At 36.4% G+C, this 15,032-nt stretch overlaps 2 protein-coding genes across 2 annotated transcripts; one reads left to right on the top strand and one right to left on the bottom strand.

Moving 5' to 3' along the window:
- Positions 1 to 5,428: 5,428 nt before the first annotated feature.
- LOC129884858 (receptor-like protein EIX1) lies at positions 5,429 to 8,643 on the bottom strand. The gene is made up of 2 exons (XM_055959135.1): positions 5,944 to 8,643; positions 5,429 to 5,817 (listed from the first exon to the last, which is right to left on the bottom strand). The coding sequence occupies exons 1-2, from the start codon at positions 8,636 to 8,638 to the stop codon at positions 5,537 to 5,539; spliced, it is 2,976 nt and encodes a 991-aa protein (XP_055815110.1). The 5' UTR covers positions 8,639 to 8,643; the 3' UTR covers positions 5,429 to 5,536.
- A 2,684-nt stretch (positions 8,644 to 11,327) lies between these two features.
- Positions 11,328 to 12,251, top strand: LOC129884859 (ferredoxin-thioredoxin reductase, variable chain-like). The gene has a single exon (XM_055959136.1). The coding sequence runs from the start codon at positions 11,582 to 11,584 to the stop codon at positions 12,095 to 12,097; it is 516 nt and encodes a 171-aa protein (XP_055815111.1). The 5' UTR covers positions 11,328 to 11,581; the 3' UTR covers positions 12,098 to 12,251.
- The last annotated feature ends 2,781 nt before the right edge of the window (positions 12,252 to 15,032 follow it).

Below are 15,032 nucleotides of genomic sequence, written 5' to 3' on the forward strand. Positions count from 1 at the left end.
GTCAATTCCTTCTATCAATTTCGTTCTTCAACTGTAATCGAAGGTTAGTATAAGGAATCTCATTTCCTAAAGCTCAGCTCTATCTCACGATCTTAGATATGAAAAAAGGATAATATCCTAAATGTCATGTAGCCTCCTATTTATAGATGTGGTGCACAACACACCGATAAATAACACTCTACTAGACATAGTCTGCAGACACTCCGAGGAAGAACTGCTCTGATACCACTTTTATCACGACCCAACCCCGTAGGCTGCAATGAGTGTCCAAGATAGACACTCGCATATATCCCTGTTAACCATAATTAAATCTCGCATAATTTATAACTTAAGGAAATAGAATGCTCTCTCAACTGTCATAACTCATCAATAAGTAACACAGTACATAAGCCGATGAGGCTGTCATAGCATATGGGGATCATCCCATTATACACATATACGCGAGCCGACAAGGCTGCCATTACGAAAGGAAACGTCCCAAAACATAAGTCACATGGACACAACCGAAGACATATACACACAAATCACACATATGTCTATAGACCTCTAAGAGTGTCAACGGTATCATATGGTGGGACAGGGCCCCCACCGTACCCCTAAATAAACAAATATATACATCAAAAGATCAGTACCAAAAATCTAGGCTCTGGCACAATGGAGCACTTCCGAAATTGCTGAGTGGAAATCCTAAGCTGACGGATCTCCAAAATGTATGTCTATACCTGCGGGCATGAAATACACCCCCCCCCAAAAAAAGGAATATGTACTAAGTATATAAAGCATATAATGCCATAAGGAGATTACAGCTAAAATAGGGATGCAGGAGACAAGTATGACAGTTACCAAATCACTATACCTGCATCTTATGAAATGAAGTCATGTATATCATCATCACATACCGTACCCGGCCCGTTGTGGGGCTTGGTGTTACAAATATATCATTATATCATCATATGCATATATATACCGTACCCGACCCTTTAGTGAGAGACTCGGTGAAGATGTAGTGTATATTTATACCGTACCGGACCCATTATAGGACTCAATGCTATAACCATACCAATGCATCATCATATCATCATATACATATATCATACCATACCTGGCCCATTATGGGACTCGGTGAAGACATAGTGAAGCTGTGCATGATAACATACCCTGCCCATTATGGGACTCGGTGAAAGATTTATTAACATTATGCACAAGCAGAGTAGTAAGTAATCATATGCAAATTAAATCATCATCTAAGACTCAATAGAATAGTCAAGTGAACCATCACCTGAAGATCAAGGTAGTAATCGTCTCAAGTACCCTTTACATGTCATTAGGGATCATATCAAATGGAGCCCCAGAAATTATAGACATGTATCAAGACGATGCTAAATACCTTATGGAATCAGAGACATTTGTCATCGTAAAGTCCTTAAGAATAAGAGCTTATATATCCAATTACTATTCAACATATAGGAGGCTCGAGGGTAGTAGCTCAACTACTTTAAGAGTCTTAACATTCAGAAGTGAATAAGAGTCATGAGTCATTCGGAGCTTATGAATGGAATTATAACCAAAGCTCATATCACATATCACTTATAACTAAGACATGCCAAAAGAAAAGAGGGATAGCTTTACATACCTTTTATGGATCAACCATAACCACGCTTGCTTCGTTACCCTTTGAACATATTTAACACGAAAGTAATACTATTATTAATAACCTTCGAATTTCCAGCTTATAAACCTACAATCAATTACCTATAGGAATTACTTCCTCGTTCACACTTCTCGACTAGTATATCAGTTAGTTAAGAAGTTAATGGAAATCGAGCAGCATTTTCCCTATGACTCACCCTATTCAAACTTCCAATTAACCTCCGATTAGCACAGCCATATCAACAACAACAACCACCATCCATATCACTGCAACTACCACAACACTATTCAATACAAGCTCCAAACAGCCCACTCAAAACCACGACCTTAAAATACGGTTTTCAATCTTTATTTCATAAAATTACAACGACATGGAAAGGAGCACAACATGGCTGCACACAGCAGCACTTATACCCATTTTTAACCACGTTCTCAGCCCTTTAACATATACAAACCACCTTCAAATACAACACCATAATAACGACAACACTAACCAAACTTTAATTCACTAGAATAGCTTCAAAATAACCCCTACACGATTTTCAACACCCTTCAACGATAACGTGCATAATTTTATGTTTCCAGTCCATATTTACAAATCCATAACATGTTTAAACCCTCACTCAAATATGTGAAAAGGAAATCAAGTCGTACCTTAACAAATGAGCTTCCAAAGCTTGCTGAAAGTTGTAGATTCACGTTGAACCTCCTTGCTGCCCCAACGATGAATCCCACGTAGCTAATCACCTTCCAATTGGTTGAGATTACCTTAAAGAACTAATTTACGGAGCAATACTCGAAGCTCCACCTTAGCCATGGCTTTGAACTCTCCTTATTTTCTCTATTCTTCTCTAAGGCTAAGGTTAAGAAAAAGATGAACAAATGAAGTTCCTCGTCATTATTTAGGCATTTATACACCTCTTTTGAAAGTGACACATGTCAGCCCCTAAGGGTGACACGTGTCCAACCCTAAGGGTAACACGTGTCTAGCTATAACTCCTATAGGTCCATCCCATCAATGCTCCAACAAGCTGCTGCCATGTGGCTTGGTGGGCCCACTTTATAAGTAGGTGAATCACTTACTTCCTCTTTTTCGTAGGTTCGTATTCTCATCTCACTTTAAGAACCCATGTAATCCTTGCTACCTAAGCCCGACATGTACTCACGTAGCTTGATTATATATGATATCAAAATCGATAGCTTATACAAGTAGGTCGATTACCACGACTCATTATTCGGCCTCCAACCCCTTTCAAATCATTCCAAACCTATTTTCAACCATCACTACTCACATAGAGCTAGTTTATGCAAAATATGGGGCGTCACACCCTTCCTTCCTTAGAGTTATTTGATAACGTCATGAATAACATGGATCACATGGTAACTTTAGATAAACAAGGTAACTTTAGAGAAGATAAATAAATGTTACCATGTACCAAGAGTGCGCGGTATAATAGCCCGAGACCGTATTTTTAGTACACCGGAGTCTCAGGTTAGATATTTGGCACCTCTGACGGGATTTTACTCAAATCGAATGATATATGATCTTGACTTACTACTTTTATTGATATGCCTCACCGGTGTTAAAGATCCTTTTTAAAGAATAAACATGGTGATATCAAAATTTTGATTTATAAATAAGTGTGATGATTTAAAGGAAATACCGGTGGTATTTTAATTATGACAATCCTATTGAGAAGCTCGAGGCGTGAATTTCGGGGGACCCATTGATACATAATTTGGGTTATTATTATTATTATCATTATTGAAAAACTCGAGGTGTGAATTCTTAGTGGTCTGTTGATACATATCTCGGGTTATTATTATTACTATTATTGAGAAGCTTGAGGTGTGAATTAAGGGGGGGCATGACACATATTCGGGTTACTATTACTTATTAATGGTAAGCTCGAGGCATGGATTTCCGGCGCTTCATGATATTTTTGAGGATATTGAGCCTTAGCCACGAGTTTACATTGAGTATTCTTTTGGTATTTTTATCAAATGGGATTATTGATGTGCTTACTTGATTGGTCGAACTTGCTTGGCTGCCGTATGATTATTCTCGTGCCCCTTTCCCCATACTTGTAGCTTGTATTCTTCTCTTATGGTTGTTAGTATCATCATGCTGCTTTACATATATTTTATTCTTTCTCAGCTTGATCTGCCTATGATGCCTACTGGGTACCCCATGTTTTGGTACTCATACTACACTTCTGCATTTTTTGATGCAGCTCCCAGTTCGAGTCACCCTCAGCGCGCGCCTGATCATCCGTAGCGGTGCCAGTTTCAAATTGTGGTGAGCTCCCGATGCTTAGAGACTTGCTACATTCCCTCGTTTGCTCTGACTTGTATTTTTGTATTTTTGGACAGTCAGATCTGTATTGTATATTTATAAATTTTATCAGATTTTGTACTTAGTAGCTCCTGTATAGGTGACACCAGGTCCGGGATTTGGTCTAATGTCAGTTCGTCTTTTTGTTTGGTCACTATTGGGCCTTTTGTATATTTTGTATCGTATTTGCATATCTATACCTTGGCCCGACTTTTTTTTGGTTATATTCTTTTGCTTCCGCCTTCTTATGTTAGTAATTATTTAATTAGATTGAGATTTGCCTTCTGCTTGTCTTGGGTTTGGCTTGCCTACTCGGGGGTTATAGTAGGCGCCATCATGATCCAGATTCGGGTCGTGACAGATCTACTCTCAAAGTTTATCATAATTGAATGCCTTTAATTAAAAAAAACAGTCATCCCAACACCCACATAGGGACCAAATTATGAGACTTATACTATAAGATTAATCGATTCCTTCATTAAGAAAAACTTTATATACAGCCACACGGTCTGCAAAGGGACTGCTCAAAAAAAATTTAACAGAAAGTTCTACTAACAAGGACCAAAAAAAGAACTAATCAAACAGTGACAAGTCATTATATATTATTATTCCTTCACAAGTGAATATACAAAAAAAATTTAACTCATTTGTCTCTTCTTCCCATTTTCAATATTTAGTAACATAGAAGAGTAATCTGCACTTTTGGATAGAATAGAAAAGCACGTTTTCCCAAGAAAAATATGCTTTGAAATTCACTTTCAAAGTTCAATGTTAATGGAATTTTTAATTTGAAAAAACTTCTGCCTATGCATCTGATAAGAAAGGCTTATGCATATGGGCTATGAAACGAAGAAAACAGGCAAAGCTATAAAATCGGAATGAAAAACTTTTTCTACAAGATTTTAGCATCTTTTGTAGAAAAATCTTTCCCAAATTGTTTTTTTAAAAAAAAACTTCATTTGTAATTTCCTTACCAGACAAGAAATCCTTTCAACTCTCTCTAGTTTTTAGTATTTAGCTATCATGCCAAAACAACAAAAAAAAATGCCGCAAGAATAACAGTAAACAAGGACTTCTTCTCGACACTCATAGAAACCAGAAAACAAATAAACTTGGCTCTAATACCAATGAATAATCTACTCAAACACATAGTTTATAGGATCATTGAATTTGTTTTACTAGTCTAACAGTGTAATCATATGTTTATGAAACACGAACTACACCAAAAATAGTCACAGATTATAATCGCGTATCTATTATAGAAGTCCGTTCCTTTTTGGAGGAGAAGTCAACACAAGAATTTTCAATAGAACTTTTAGGAATTGGAGAAGGCAAGAAGGAAGAAAGCAAGAATAAAAAATATCATTCTTTTTTCTTAAGACTGTCCTTTTATAGAAGTAAAGGAATACAACTTTTTCAGAAATAATTTGAATAGTTGTGTTTCTTCTCTTTTATTTATTGTAAAGGGATACAATTTTTCAGAAACATTCTGAATAGTTGTGTCTCTTCCCTTATTTAAATGGATTCGGATTGGCCCCGAATTTAATTCCTTCAACTGGTTATTCTGTTGCTTCTGACTGGGACAAATCTGTCGATGACTGTGTCTAAGAAACTGAAATATGCTCGTCTCCATGCCTTTCGAACGAGCAAGATATAGTAAGGAACAAGAATACCTGTAATAAATCCCAATCCAATACTAACATAAAACCATTTATCAGGAAATTCATCATTGCTGTCATTCTCTAGTGCTGTTCTATTGTCCGAGTTTCCATTTTGGCATAGTACTTGAAGTGGAGTTCCACAAAGATGGGGATTCCCCTCAAACGCAGACTCTGCAAAAGTTGTCATCTGCCCCTTATAAGGAACCATGCCGGATAAGTTGTTGTTTGAGAAGTTAATATAACTCAAGAATGACATTGATTCCATGCTTGATGGGATGACATCAGACAGCATATTACCTGAGAGATCAAGTGATGCCAACTGATGTAAGCTTGAAATGTTGCCTGGGATTTGTCCACTGATTTGATTTCCGGACAAGTTCAAAACTGTGAGGCCATGCAACTTTGTCAATTCCACAGGAAACGCTCCATTGAAGTTGTTTCTAGACAAGTCTATTGAGATAAGAAGTGATAGAGTCTTGGTGTACCTTTGGAACTGGTTTTTCAAATTCACTCCCAAGCTTTCTTCGTAGTAAATCCCTCTATACTTCCCATATAACAGATATTCATTCACTTTTTTCTCTTGTACCATGGCGTTCAGGTCTCCTATGCTTGTTGGAATGACGCCAGTTAAGTTGTTTTCTGCAAGATCAAGGACCTGCAATGAACTCAGATGTGACATTCCTAAAGGAAGTTCTCCGGAAAATGAATTTGACCTTAATCTGAGGATTCTAAGATTATGAAAACCATTAGATATCCACAGAGGGAACTTTCCGGATAGTCTGTTGTTGCCTAGATCAAGTGTCTCCAAACTAGATAAATTTTTCAAAGAAATGGAAACCCCTCCGGAGAATTTGTTGTCATTTAAGTGCAATGACTGAAGCTGAATCAATTGGCCCAAAGAACTTGGAACTGAGCCAGATAGACTATTGTTCCCAAGGTCTAAAGCTTTCAAGTAAGAACACTCCCCTATGCTTGAAGGGATACTTCCTGTTAGCTTATTGTTTGATAGATCAATGACTTGAACAAGGGTCATCTTTCCTATAGTAGCTGGTATTTCACCCGAAATTCCATTACCTGAAAGAGACAGAAATATCAAGTCTGGCATGACTTCAGAAATATTCTGAGGGATGAGACTTTGAAACATATTGTTTGAAAGATCAAGCAATTCAACTGAGACTCTAGGTAATGGAATGGTTCCTTTAAATAGGTTTGAACTCAGATCAATATCTGCAAAGGGGAATATTGGTAATGGATTTGGTAAAGTACCACCTAACTGGTTAAAAGAACAATTCAGAAGGGATAAATCAGAAGAAATGTCCCAAAACCAGCCTGGAATGGAATCTGAAATACTTGCATTTGAAATGTCTAGGAACTTGAGCTCTTTCTGAGACTTGAGCCAAGTAGGAAAAGAAGGACCTAAATGGCAAGACCCCATGTCAAGATTTCGAATCTGAAATGGAGGAATCCAGTTCCGATTAACATTCAAGGTCAAGGAGTTGGATGAAAGGTCAAGAATCTTCACTTTGCGCAGGTTATTAAAATGAACTTCCGATAGAGTACCTGTGAGGAAATTAGAAGAAAGATCCAGAACAGACAATTCAGAAAGCTTTCCAAAACTCTCAGAGAGAGTACCATTTAGCTGGTTTCCTGAAAGTCCCAAGTTGGTCAAATTTTGAAGCTTTCCTAAAGAAGCTGGTATAGGTCCTTCAAAAAAGTTGGAAGCTAGTCCAAGTTGTTGAAGACTTTTCAACTGACCCAACCATCCTGGTAACTTACCAACAAGACCGTTGCTGCTCAGCTTTAAGTATGTCAAACTAGGCAAAGGCCTCTTGGAATCACATTTCTCCATTCCTTCGAGTATTTCAGGTAGACTTCCTGTCAAGTTGTTTCCTGATAAATCAAAGTTGATTAAATTGCATAGTCCTCCAATAGTACCCGGTATTCCACCTTCAATGTTGTTCAAAAAGAGATTGAAATGAGTCAGATAAGTCATATTCCCGATGGATCTAGGCAATTTTCCATGTAGTTTGTTTGAACCTAAATTGAGAACTTCTATCTGTTTCCAGCTTCCTCTAAATAGATCAAGGCAATTGGCACTAAGGTTATTGTTTAGTGCAAGGTTCAAGTATCTTAACCTTGGAATCTCACTGATGCCAAGTTGAATTCTGCCTCTAAAACCAGAGTTGCTTAAGTCTATATATTCAAGACTGCTGATATTTACTAGCCAACTCGGGAACATTGAGTTGAAACTATTGAAACTAAGATCAATAAAAGCTAGTGAAGTGAAGTTGACAGGAGTAAGATATGAAATGGAACCAGATAAGCCACAAGATGAAAGATGCAACTCCGTTAAATGTGGAAGCTGGTTTAGCATTTCCAACCAACTTGATCCTACCGTAGAAAGCTCTACTTGGTTCATCCCAAGATATTTTAAGGAAACAAGACCAGTTACCCACTGACAACTTTCAACAGTCAAGGCTGAGAATTCTGAAGAAACATCAAGATACTGCAAGTGAGAAAGATTTCCCAAAGTAGGAGGTAATGTACCAAAAAAACCAGCTTTTGAAAGATTCAGATATTCCAAATTCTTTAAAGAACCAACATATCTTGGAATTGGGATTCCACCAAATGTGTTTAGACTCAAATCCAAGTATCTTAAAGATTGGATTTTTATCAAAGAAGGTCTAATCTCCCCACTCAAGTTCCAAAATCCATACCTCATAACATTGGCAGAATCGACTGGAAATGGATTGCGAAGGTCTATTTTGATAATAGAACCAGAAGTGTTACTGCACCCTATTCCTCTCCACTTACAACAGTCTCTTCCTTGCCACGACGAAAGCCGATTCTCAGGAACATTCAGGCCATTCTTGAAATCAACAAGTGCTTCAAGATCATTAGCTGAACAACTTGTAGCAACATTACAAGCAAATTCTACTGCTATTGAATGCAAAATGACAAGAAAAAGAATACACACTTGGAGTCTCTCCATCAAGTCCAAATCTTGGAGCACAACGCCTTTTTCTTTATAAGTTGGTTAAAAATAAATGGTGTATTAGCAATTACTAGTATTATCAAAAATGATTGTCACTATCCATCATTAGTTGAATAAAGTACAAGTAAAAGGATAAGGACATTGGTTTTCGCGCTGTTTAGTCAACTGGTCTTTTTTATCACAAGATTTGGAAAGGATTTTGTCGTGTTTTCTTGAGCATCAATCTTTCGGTTTTGTCGTTAACTTTTGTTCTTTATATAATCAAGTTTTCAGAAGTCAGCAACATAACAATAAACAAAAACAGAAAATATAAAGCCAACTTTCAAAGTTGACCATTACAGCTCGAGTACTATGCAGCTGTCATATATCCAAATTGAAGAAATTAAAAAAGAAGAGATAAATTCTGAATTGTTTAGTGTTGAACATATGGTTTTTATGTAAACATTTCAATTTTTATACAATAAGGTAGAGAAAAAAATGTATAAGTAAGACAACACTCAACTACCTACTAACCTTATATATTCTGAAAAATGATCAATAACTATAACAAAATACTGATACTTTTGAGTCGAGGGTCTTTCGGAAACAACCTCTCTATCTCCATGAGGTAGTGGCAAGGTCTGAGTACACTCTACCTTCCTCAGACCCCACTTGAGGAATTTCATTGGGTACGTTGTTGTTGTTGTAACTATAATAAAATAATACGATAATTGAAGTACAAGAAGCTATAAACATAACAAAAAAAATTTTAAAAAAGAAACTACAAGATTAATGTTATGCTTACGAGTATGGAAGGATAAGTGAGACAACACTCAACTACCTACTAACCTTCTATCCTAATCCGTGTCCTTTATAATCTGTTGTATAAGGTCAAGTCCTTGATAACTTGAAGTTGTGTCATGTTTTGTCTAATCATCTCTCTCCTGTTACTTCTTCAACCTATATCTACTACTCCTAAAACCATGTATAGCCAACCTCTCGTACTTCCACACTGAGGCATCTGTGAATCTCCTCTTCTTCACATGCTTGAACCATCACAACCTCATCTCTTGTATCTTGTCCTCCACCAATGTCATTTACACCTAGTACCAAATATCTTCAAATTTGCAATATTATATGAACCAAAAGTATTTCCATACTACAATCCAACTTCATTACAAACTTTAGTACTTTATTAGTCGTATCTAATTGAATAACGACTTACTGGTATTGTATCTATGTAGTGATTGAAGAACCGAACGTTGCCCCCTCCTATTCGAGGTCTGATGGTCGCGCCCCATAAGTCGGTTTGCCTCCACAAACACGCCACTTAGATACTAGAAGTATTTAGCCTTCAAAGGTGGTCCTTGCTGATTCATACATAATTTCACATGCCCTCTGCTCCTATCAAACTAAGCATAGAAATTCAATCATTAGGTTACTAATAAGGATTGTGAGTATTGAAATAAAGATCTAAATCTGGAGGAACACTTCACTATATATTAATATGTTGGAACCCTTTTATTATTAAAAACAATATAATTTTTGATAAAGCTATTCCTTTATGTGTCAATCGCTAGCGCATCTAGGACGCCCAACTCACCTGGAGTAATATGGGAGAAGGTGGTCCAATAATCTTCTTTAGTAGTGTGGTCGTAGTAATATAAAGTGGTGAAATTGGGTTTCGAATAAAAACATAGGAAGTAGTCAAGGCATAAGTTATGACATTGAAATCCACTTTACCCTAATTAGTTGTGGATGGGTGGGAGCTTAGTAATTGCTTAGATTTGCATTTATTGTGGAAATTTTGTTTTTCTACTATTAATATCTTCGTTATTCTCTTTCAAAGGCGGCAAAAAAAATTCACATATCATAATTTCCGATCAATTCATTCAACATTTTCTTTTTATAGGACAATTTTTCACATCTAAAATTTAAAACCCTACCTCGTTCATCTGAAAATTTTGGTTCAAACTCTTCACTATTGGGTAAAAGATGTTCGATTCTCTTTTTCTCTTGATTTTTATCGGATGAAGATGTATAAATCTTGTTCATGGATTATCAAAAATGTGTAAAAACTCTATTGGAGCTATCATTCTATGAGTTTCTTCCAAGAATAAGACCACTTAAATAATAATCACATTCGAAGAAATTTTCTAACATAGAGTAGAATGACAATAGTACAAAGACTAACGCCTAATTTAAATACAATAAGGATCTAAGTGCAAACGTGATTGATGATTGGGTGGGTGGGTGAGTTAGGTGTACCTCTCTCCCAGACCGTAAATAATGAGGCTAGTCTCCCCTCTCCCCCACCTCGCTTTCCCCGTTGTCCGTGTGTGGGCCACCCTTTTGAAAGGCAAAAAATGGGAGAACCCACCTCGATCACATGTTTTAAGCTAACTGCATGTCGAGAGTTTAAGCATAGTTTGTGATCATTCTTGCCTCACTCGTTCAAAAGAGCTTCAGATTAGATTCAATACTACATAAGACCACAATCCACTTACTTGCCTGAAGATGAACGAAGAAGAAAGGGATGTGATGGACAGAGTAATCGGAGGGGGCAGGAAATGAACTTGGAAAGAAAGCCACAAGAGCAGGAATGAAGAGAAAGCGAAAAAGAAAAGTTGTTTTCTCGTTTGATTGACTATGAAATTGTTACATTTAATTTTATAGTCCTAAAAGTGTGTGTGAGAAATAGTCACAATCGTTCTTTAATGAAAAATATCAGGATATGTAGGATTATACCAAAACAAAGCATCAATCACATCAAATCCTCAAGCATAGCCATGTAATTTCCATTTATAATAATCTCAATGTTCAATCAAGAATCAACCATTTGGATAAACCTATAAATTCCCACCACCACAAATAATCTCAAAATCCCTTCCCAGTAATATCTCATCAAAAGAAAAAGCAAAAAAAAGATCTTCCCAGAAATCTTGTATTACCAGAATCACCATGACTGCTTCTACTCCAGCTTTCTTCTCATCATCAGTTCTCAACATACCCAACTCCAAGACCCAATCCCTCATCATCCCATCTCACAAAAACATCTTAAACCCTAACCCTTTTACCCAAATCAAGATTAACAAATCAAGAAACACTCAAAAGCCAAATGGGTATTTCATTTCTAAGTCTGTTAGTGTCGATAACCCCTCCACTGTTTCTTCTACATCTTCATTGAATTTAGATGAGGGGGTTGATGAAAAAGATGCTGCGGCAATGGGGAAAGTTGGGTCTAAGGTTAGGGTTACGGTTCCGTTGAAAGTGTACCATGTGCCGAAGGTTCCAGAATTGGATTTGGATGGGAGAATTGGGACGTTGAAACAGTATGTGGCTATTCATAAAGGCAAACAAATTTCAGCTAATTTGCCTTACAAGGCGGAGTTCGTGGTAGACGATTTGGAAGGGCGAAGTACTCCGGTTAAGTTCTCTGCCCACCTTAAGGAAGATGAGTTTGAGTTTCTTGATTGATCCATTTCAGTTTTGATCACAATTTTATTGCCTTTTTAATGAACTCTGTGTACCTCTGAATATATGAAAATAATTATGTGTACAAGTATTGTTTTGTGTATCATTTTGTAGATTTAATTTTTGAAATTAAAAAAAAAATGCTTACTTTAGTTCATTTCTTTGTGTTTTCATTGATTTGATGTTACCAACTTTAAATCTCGGATAATGGTGATAAATGTGTTGGTAGTAGAAATTAAGTAAAACTTCAGAGAGCCGAAGATGATGATATATCATAATGTGTGGTAGTCTAAATAACAGTTTGCAAGCAAGAGCAGAATATAAAGCCAACGATTAGTTGTTTTGCATAGAAGGTTTAAACTGTCTACTCTTGCTTCGATGTTTCCGTTGAGTCCTTTGTTTCTTTCCATTGCTAGCTACTCTACTGTTGTAACAACCACCAAAAAATGTGAACAACTTTTCTTCAACTTGTCATTGAATCTCCAGATTTATTCTTTAGCTTGTTTATGGTTGGACATATATTCTTTAAAATAGAGAAACTTACAGTCATAGTCTTTATAGGAAATGGTGAGTTAAGCAAGAAGAGTAGGAAGACTTGAAATTGATGGGAGTTCCAAACTTGTTGGCGTAAATGTTGGTTTTCTCCCGTGGGGGTAGCTTGATTTACTAGGCATGGTTTTATTTTAAAAGACTAACTAGTAAAGTAATAATGTAAAATTAGAAAACATTAGCTGTAAATAAGCTTCCATAGCAATTGGACTGGCAGGTTAAAATGCTGCATTGATGCTTACTTTTGCTATTTATGGCTTGTTGTGTTGCACTGTGTGCTGAATGAATTTGACATTCTAAGGTATTCACCTTAGCTGTGGCATATTTACTCAATTGAGGAGTGTATGCACTTGCATTTTCATATTAGGCAATTATAAAAGAAGAAGATATGTTATAATTAGAAGTGGAAACTATAAAAAAGAAGAACTAGATTAGAATGACACATGATATACTTATCAAAAAAAATTTGAACATAATATAGTACTATGAAATATTACCCATTTTATTGTTAAGACAATTAGAAACTATAGGTTTTTTACTAAACAATAGAGTATGAGACAGAGTGATTTCTGGTACACATTCAGCATCTTCTGGTGCTTCTTTACATTAGAAAAAAAGGATTGCCTTACTTATTAAAATAAGATTAGTTTTCTGCAAATCAAATCAAAAGACAGATGACTCAGAGATGTGGAATGAGACTAAGTGCTTCCAATTAGGGATATGCCCGCCCGCGCACAGAGAGCAACAGAATGTAAACCTCAGGTGCAAAGGCATTTGCCTTTGTTGATGGCATGTTTGGTATATAAAATTTCTTGCATGTTTTCCATAAGTATGCTGCATAAGCTAGAGAAGAATCAGTACATTAACTTCTGGCAATCATTGACGACTTATACCATATTTCTGATCAATGACTACCATATTTTCTGTATGATAAATTAAATCATGCTCCAATGTGTCAACTTTAATTTGGATTTGAGGGAAGATGCCATTTGTGGTTACTTGCATAGCTAATTTACCATTTCCCCAAAGGCTTTGGTCTAGTGGTAAGGGCATAGCACGTGATATGTGCGCTAGGCGCACATCATGGGTTCGAACCCTGCCACAAACAAATGCCTGATATTTAAGTGGGGAAGGGGGTGGTCCATTAGCCACCGAGTTTCGAACCATGCGCCACTAGCACTTGGGGATTTCCGGTTATTAAAAAACAAAGACCTTACCTTTCGCATTTTTGGCTCTATAAAGTTTCCAAATTCTGTGAGCTTACTGTTCAGTTCAATATCTGATAAAAAAAACTACCAGTAAGTTGGTTATCTTAACTTTTACCATTTCAAAAAAAAGTTAGTTGTTTCTCTTTGCTGTTCTCACAATCCCTAATACAGAGAGGTTTAAGTTGGAGATAAAAGATCTCATGTATGATCATCATGAGGACTTGAATGTGTACTTGTTTGCCTTATATAGTTGGAGCATATGCTAGTTTCCCTGATTGTTAGGACTGCTGCAGAAAAGAACACCGAATGGATGTGTTAACTGTTGAAGCTTTAGATGTAGTGTCTAACTATATTTTTGGGACATTCATACTGTTGCTCTACGTGCTCATCCATTGATATATAGGAGACAGATATGAATGAACCTGCTGTTTCATGGTTAACTAAGCAGTAAAGAGTGGATTGTGAATGTGTATCCCAAATAGTGTCTGTATGGTGTTCCAGTTTCCACCTCCTTTTTTTCATCTTGTACTTGGTAACTTTGGATGTTTCAATGAACTCTTAGGAGTCGTTTGGTGTGATATTTTGTCCTACGTTTGGTTGGAAGTATTAGGTAATTCTTGAATTATTTATCCCACCATTAGTGATGGAATAAGTATTCGGGGATAACTTGTTCCCAACCAAACGACAAGAATAAACTATACCTCTTTATTGATGTTGCCAACTGCCAATTTTTTTGACCAGCTCAGACTCAGGGAATCTTAGGTCCAACTAAATTCGATGTGCCATATGTCATCGTAGGGCTAATACGAAACAATAACAATTGTACCTCAATTCAAAAGCTAGTTGGGTTTGCTATATGAATCTGCTATATTCATTATGCATGCTCAATAATTTTTTGTAAGACAAATTAAGTATACTCTAACATTAGAAATTATCTAAATTTTTTGTAAGCCAAATTAAGTATACTCTAACACTTATCCCTACACTGACATAAAAATCCATTACCAAATTGAACAGAACTCCTAACAAATGGCAGGAGCTAATCTAAGTGCAATGAGTAACAAGTAACCTAAGAATACCTTATTTTAATTGTGTTATGTTCTTCACTAAGCTCATAGGGATTCTAAGATTATAGGTCTTTTGTGGCAATTTCTCTCCATGTGGTTTTATGTTTATCTTAT

This window comes from Solanum dulcamara, chromosome 4 (assembly GCF_947179165.1).
Source record: "Solanum dulcamara chromosome 4, daSolDulc1.2, whole genome shotgun sequence".
In the NCBI taxonomy this organism is placed as follows: domain Eukaryota; kingdom Viridiplantae; phylum Streptophyta; class Magnoliopsida; order Solanales; family Solanaceae; genus Solanum; species Solanum dulcamara.

Bases quoted from the DNA above. Each gene is read 5' to 3' on its own strand.
- LOC129884858 (XM_055959135.1), bottom strand. From the start codon at position 8,638: ATGGAGAGACTCCAAGTGTGTATTCTTTTTCTTGTCATTTTGCATTCA. The intron at 5,818-5,943 runs GTAATATGCTGT...CAACTTTTGCAG, and splicing joins GGCATCACTTGATCTCTCAG to AGTCTGCGTTTGAGGGGAAT.
- LOC129884859 (XM_055959136.1), top strand. From the start codon at position 11,582: ATGACTGCTTCTACTCCAGCTTTCTTCTCATCATCAGTTCTCAACATA.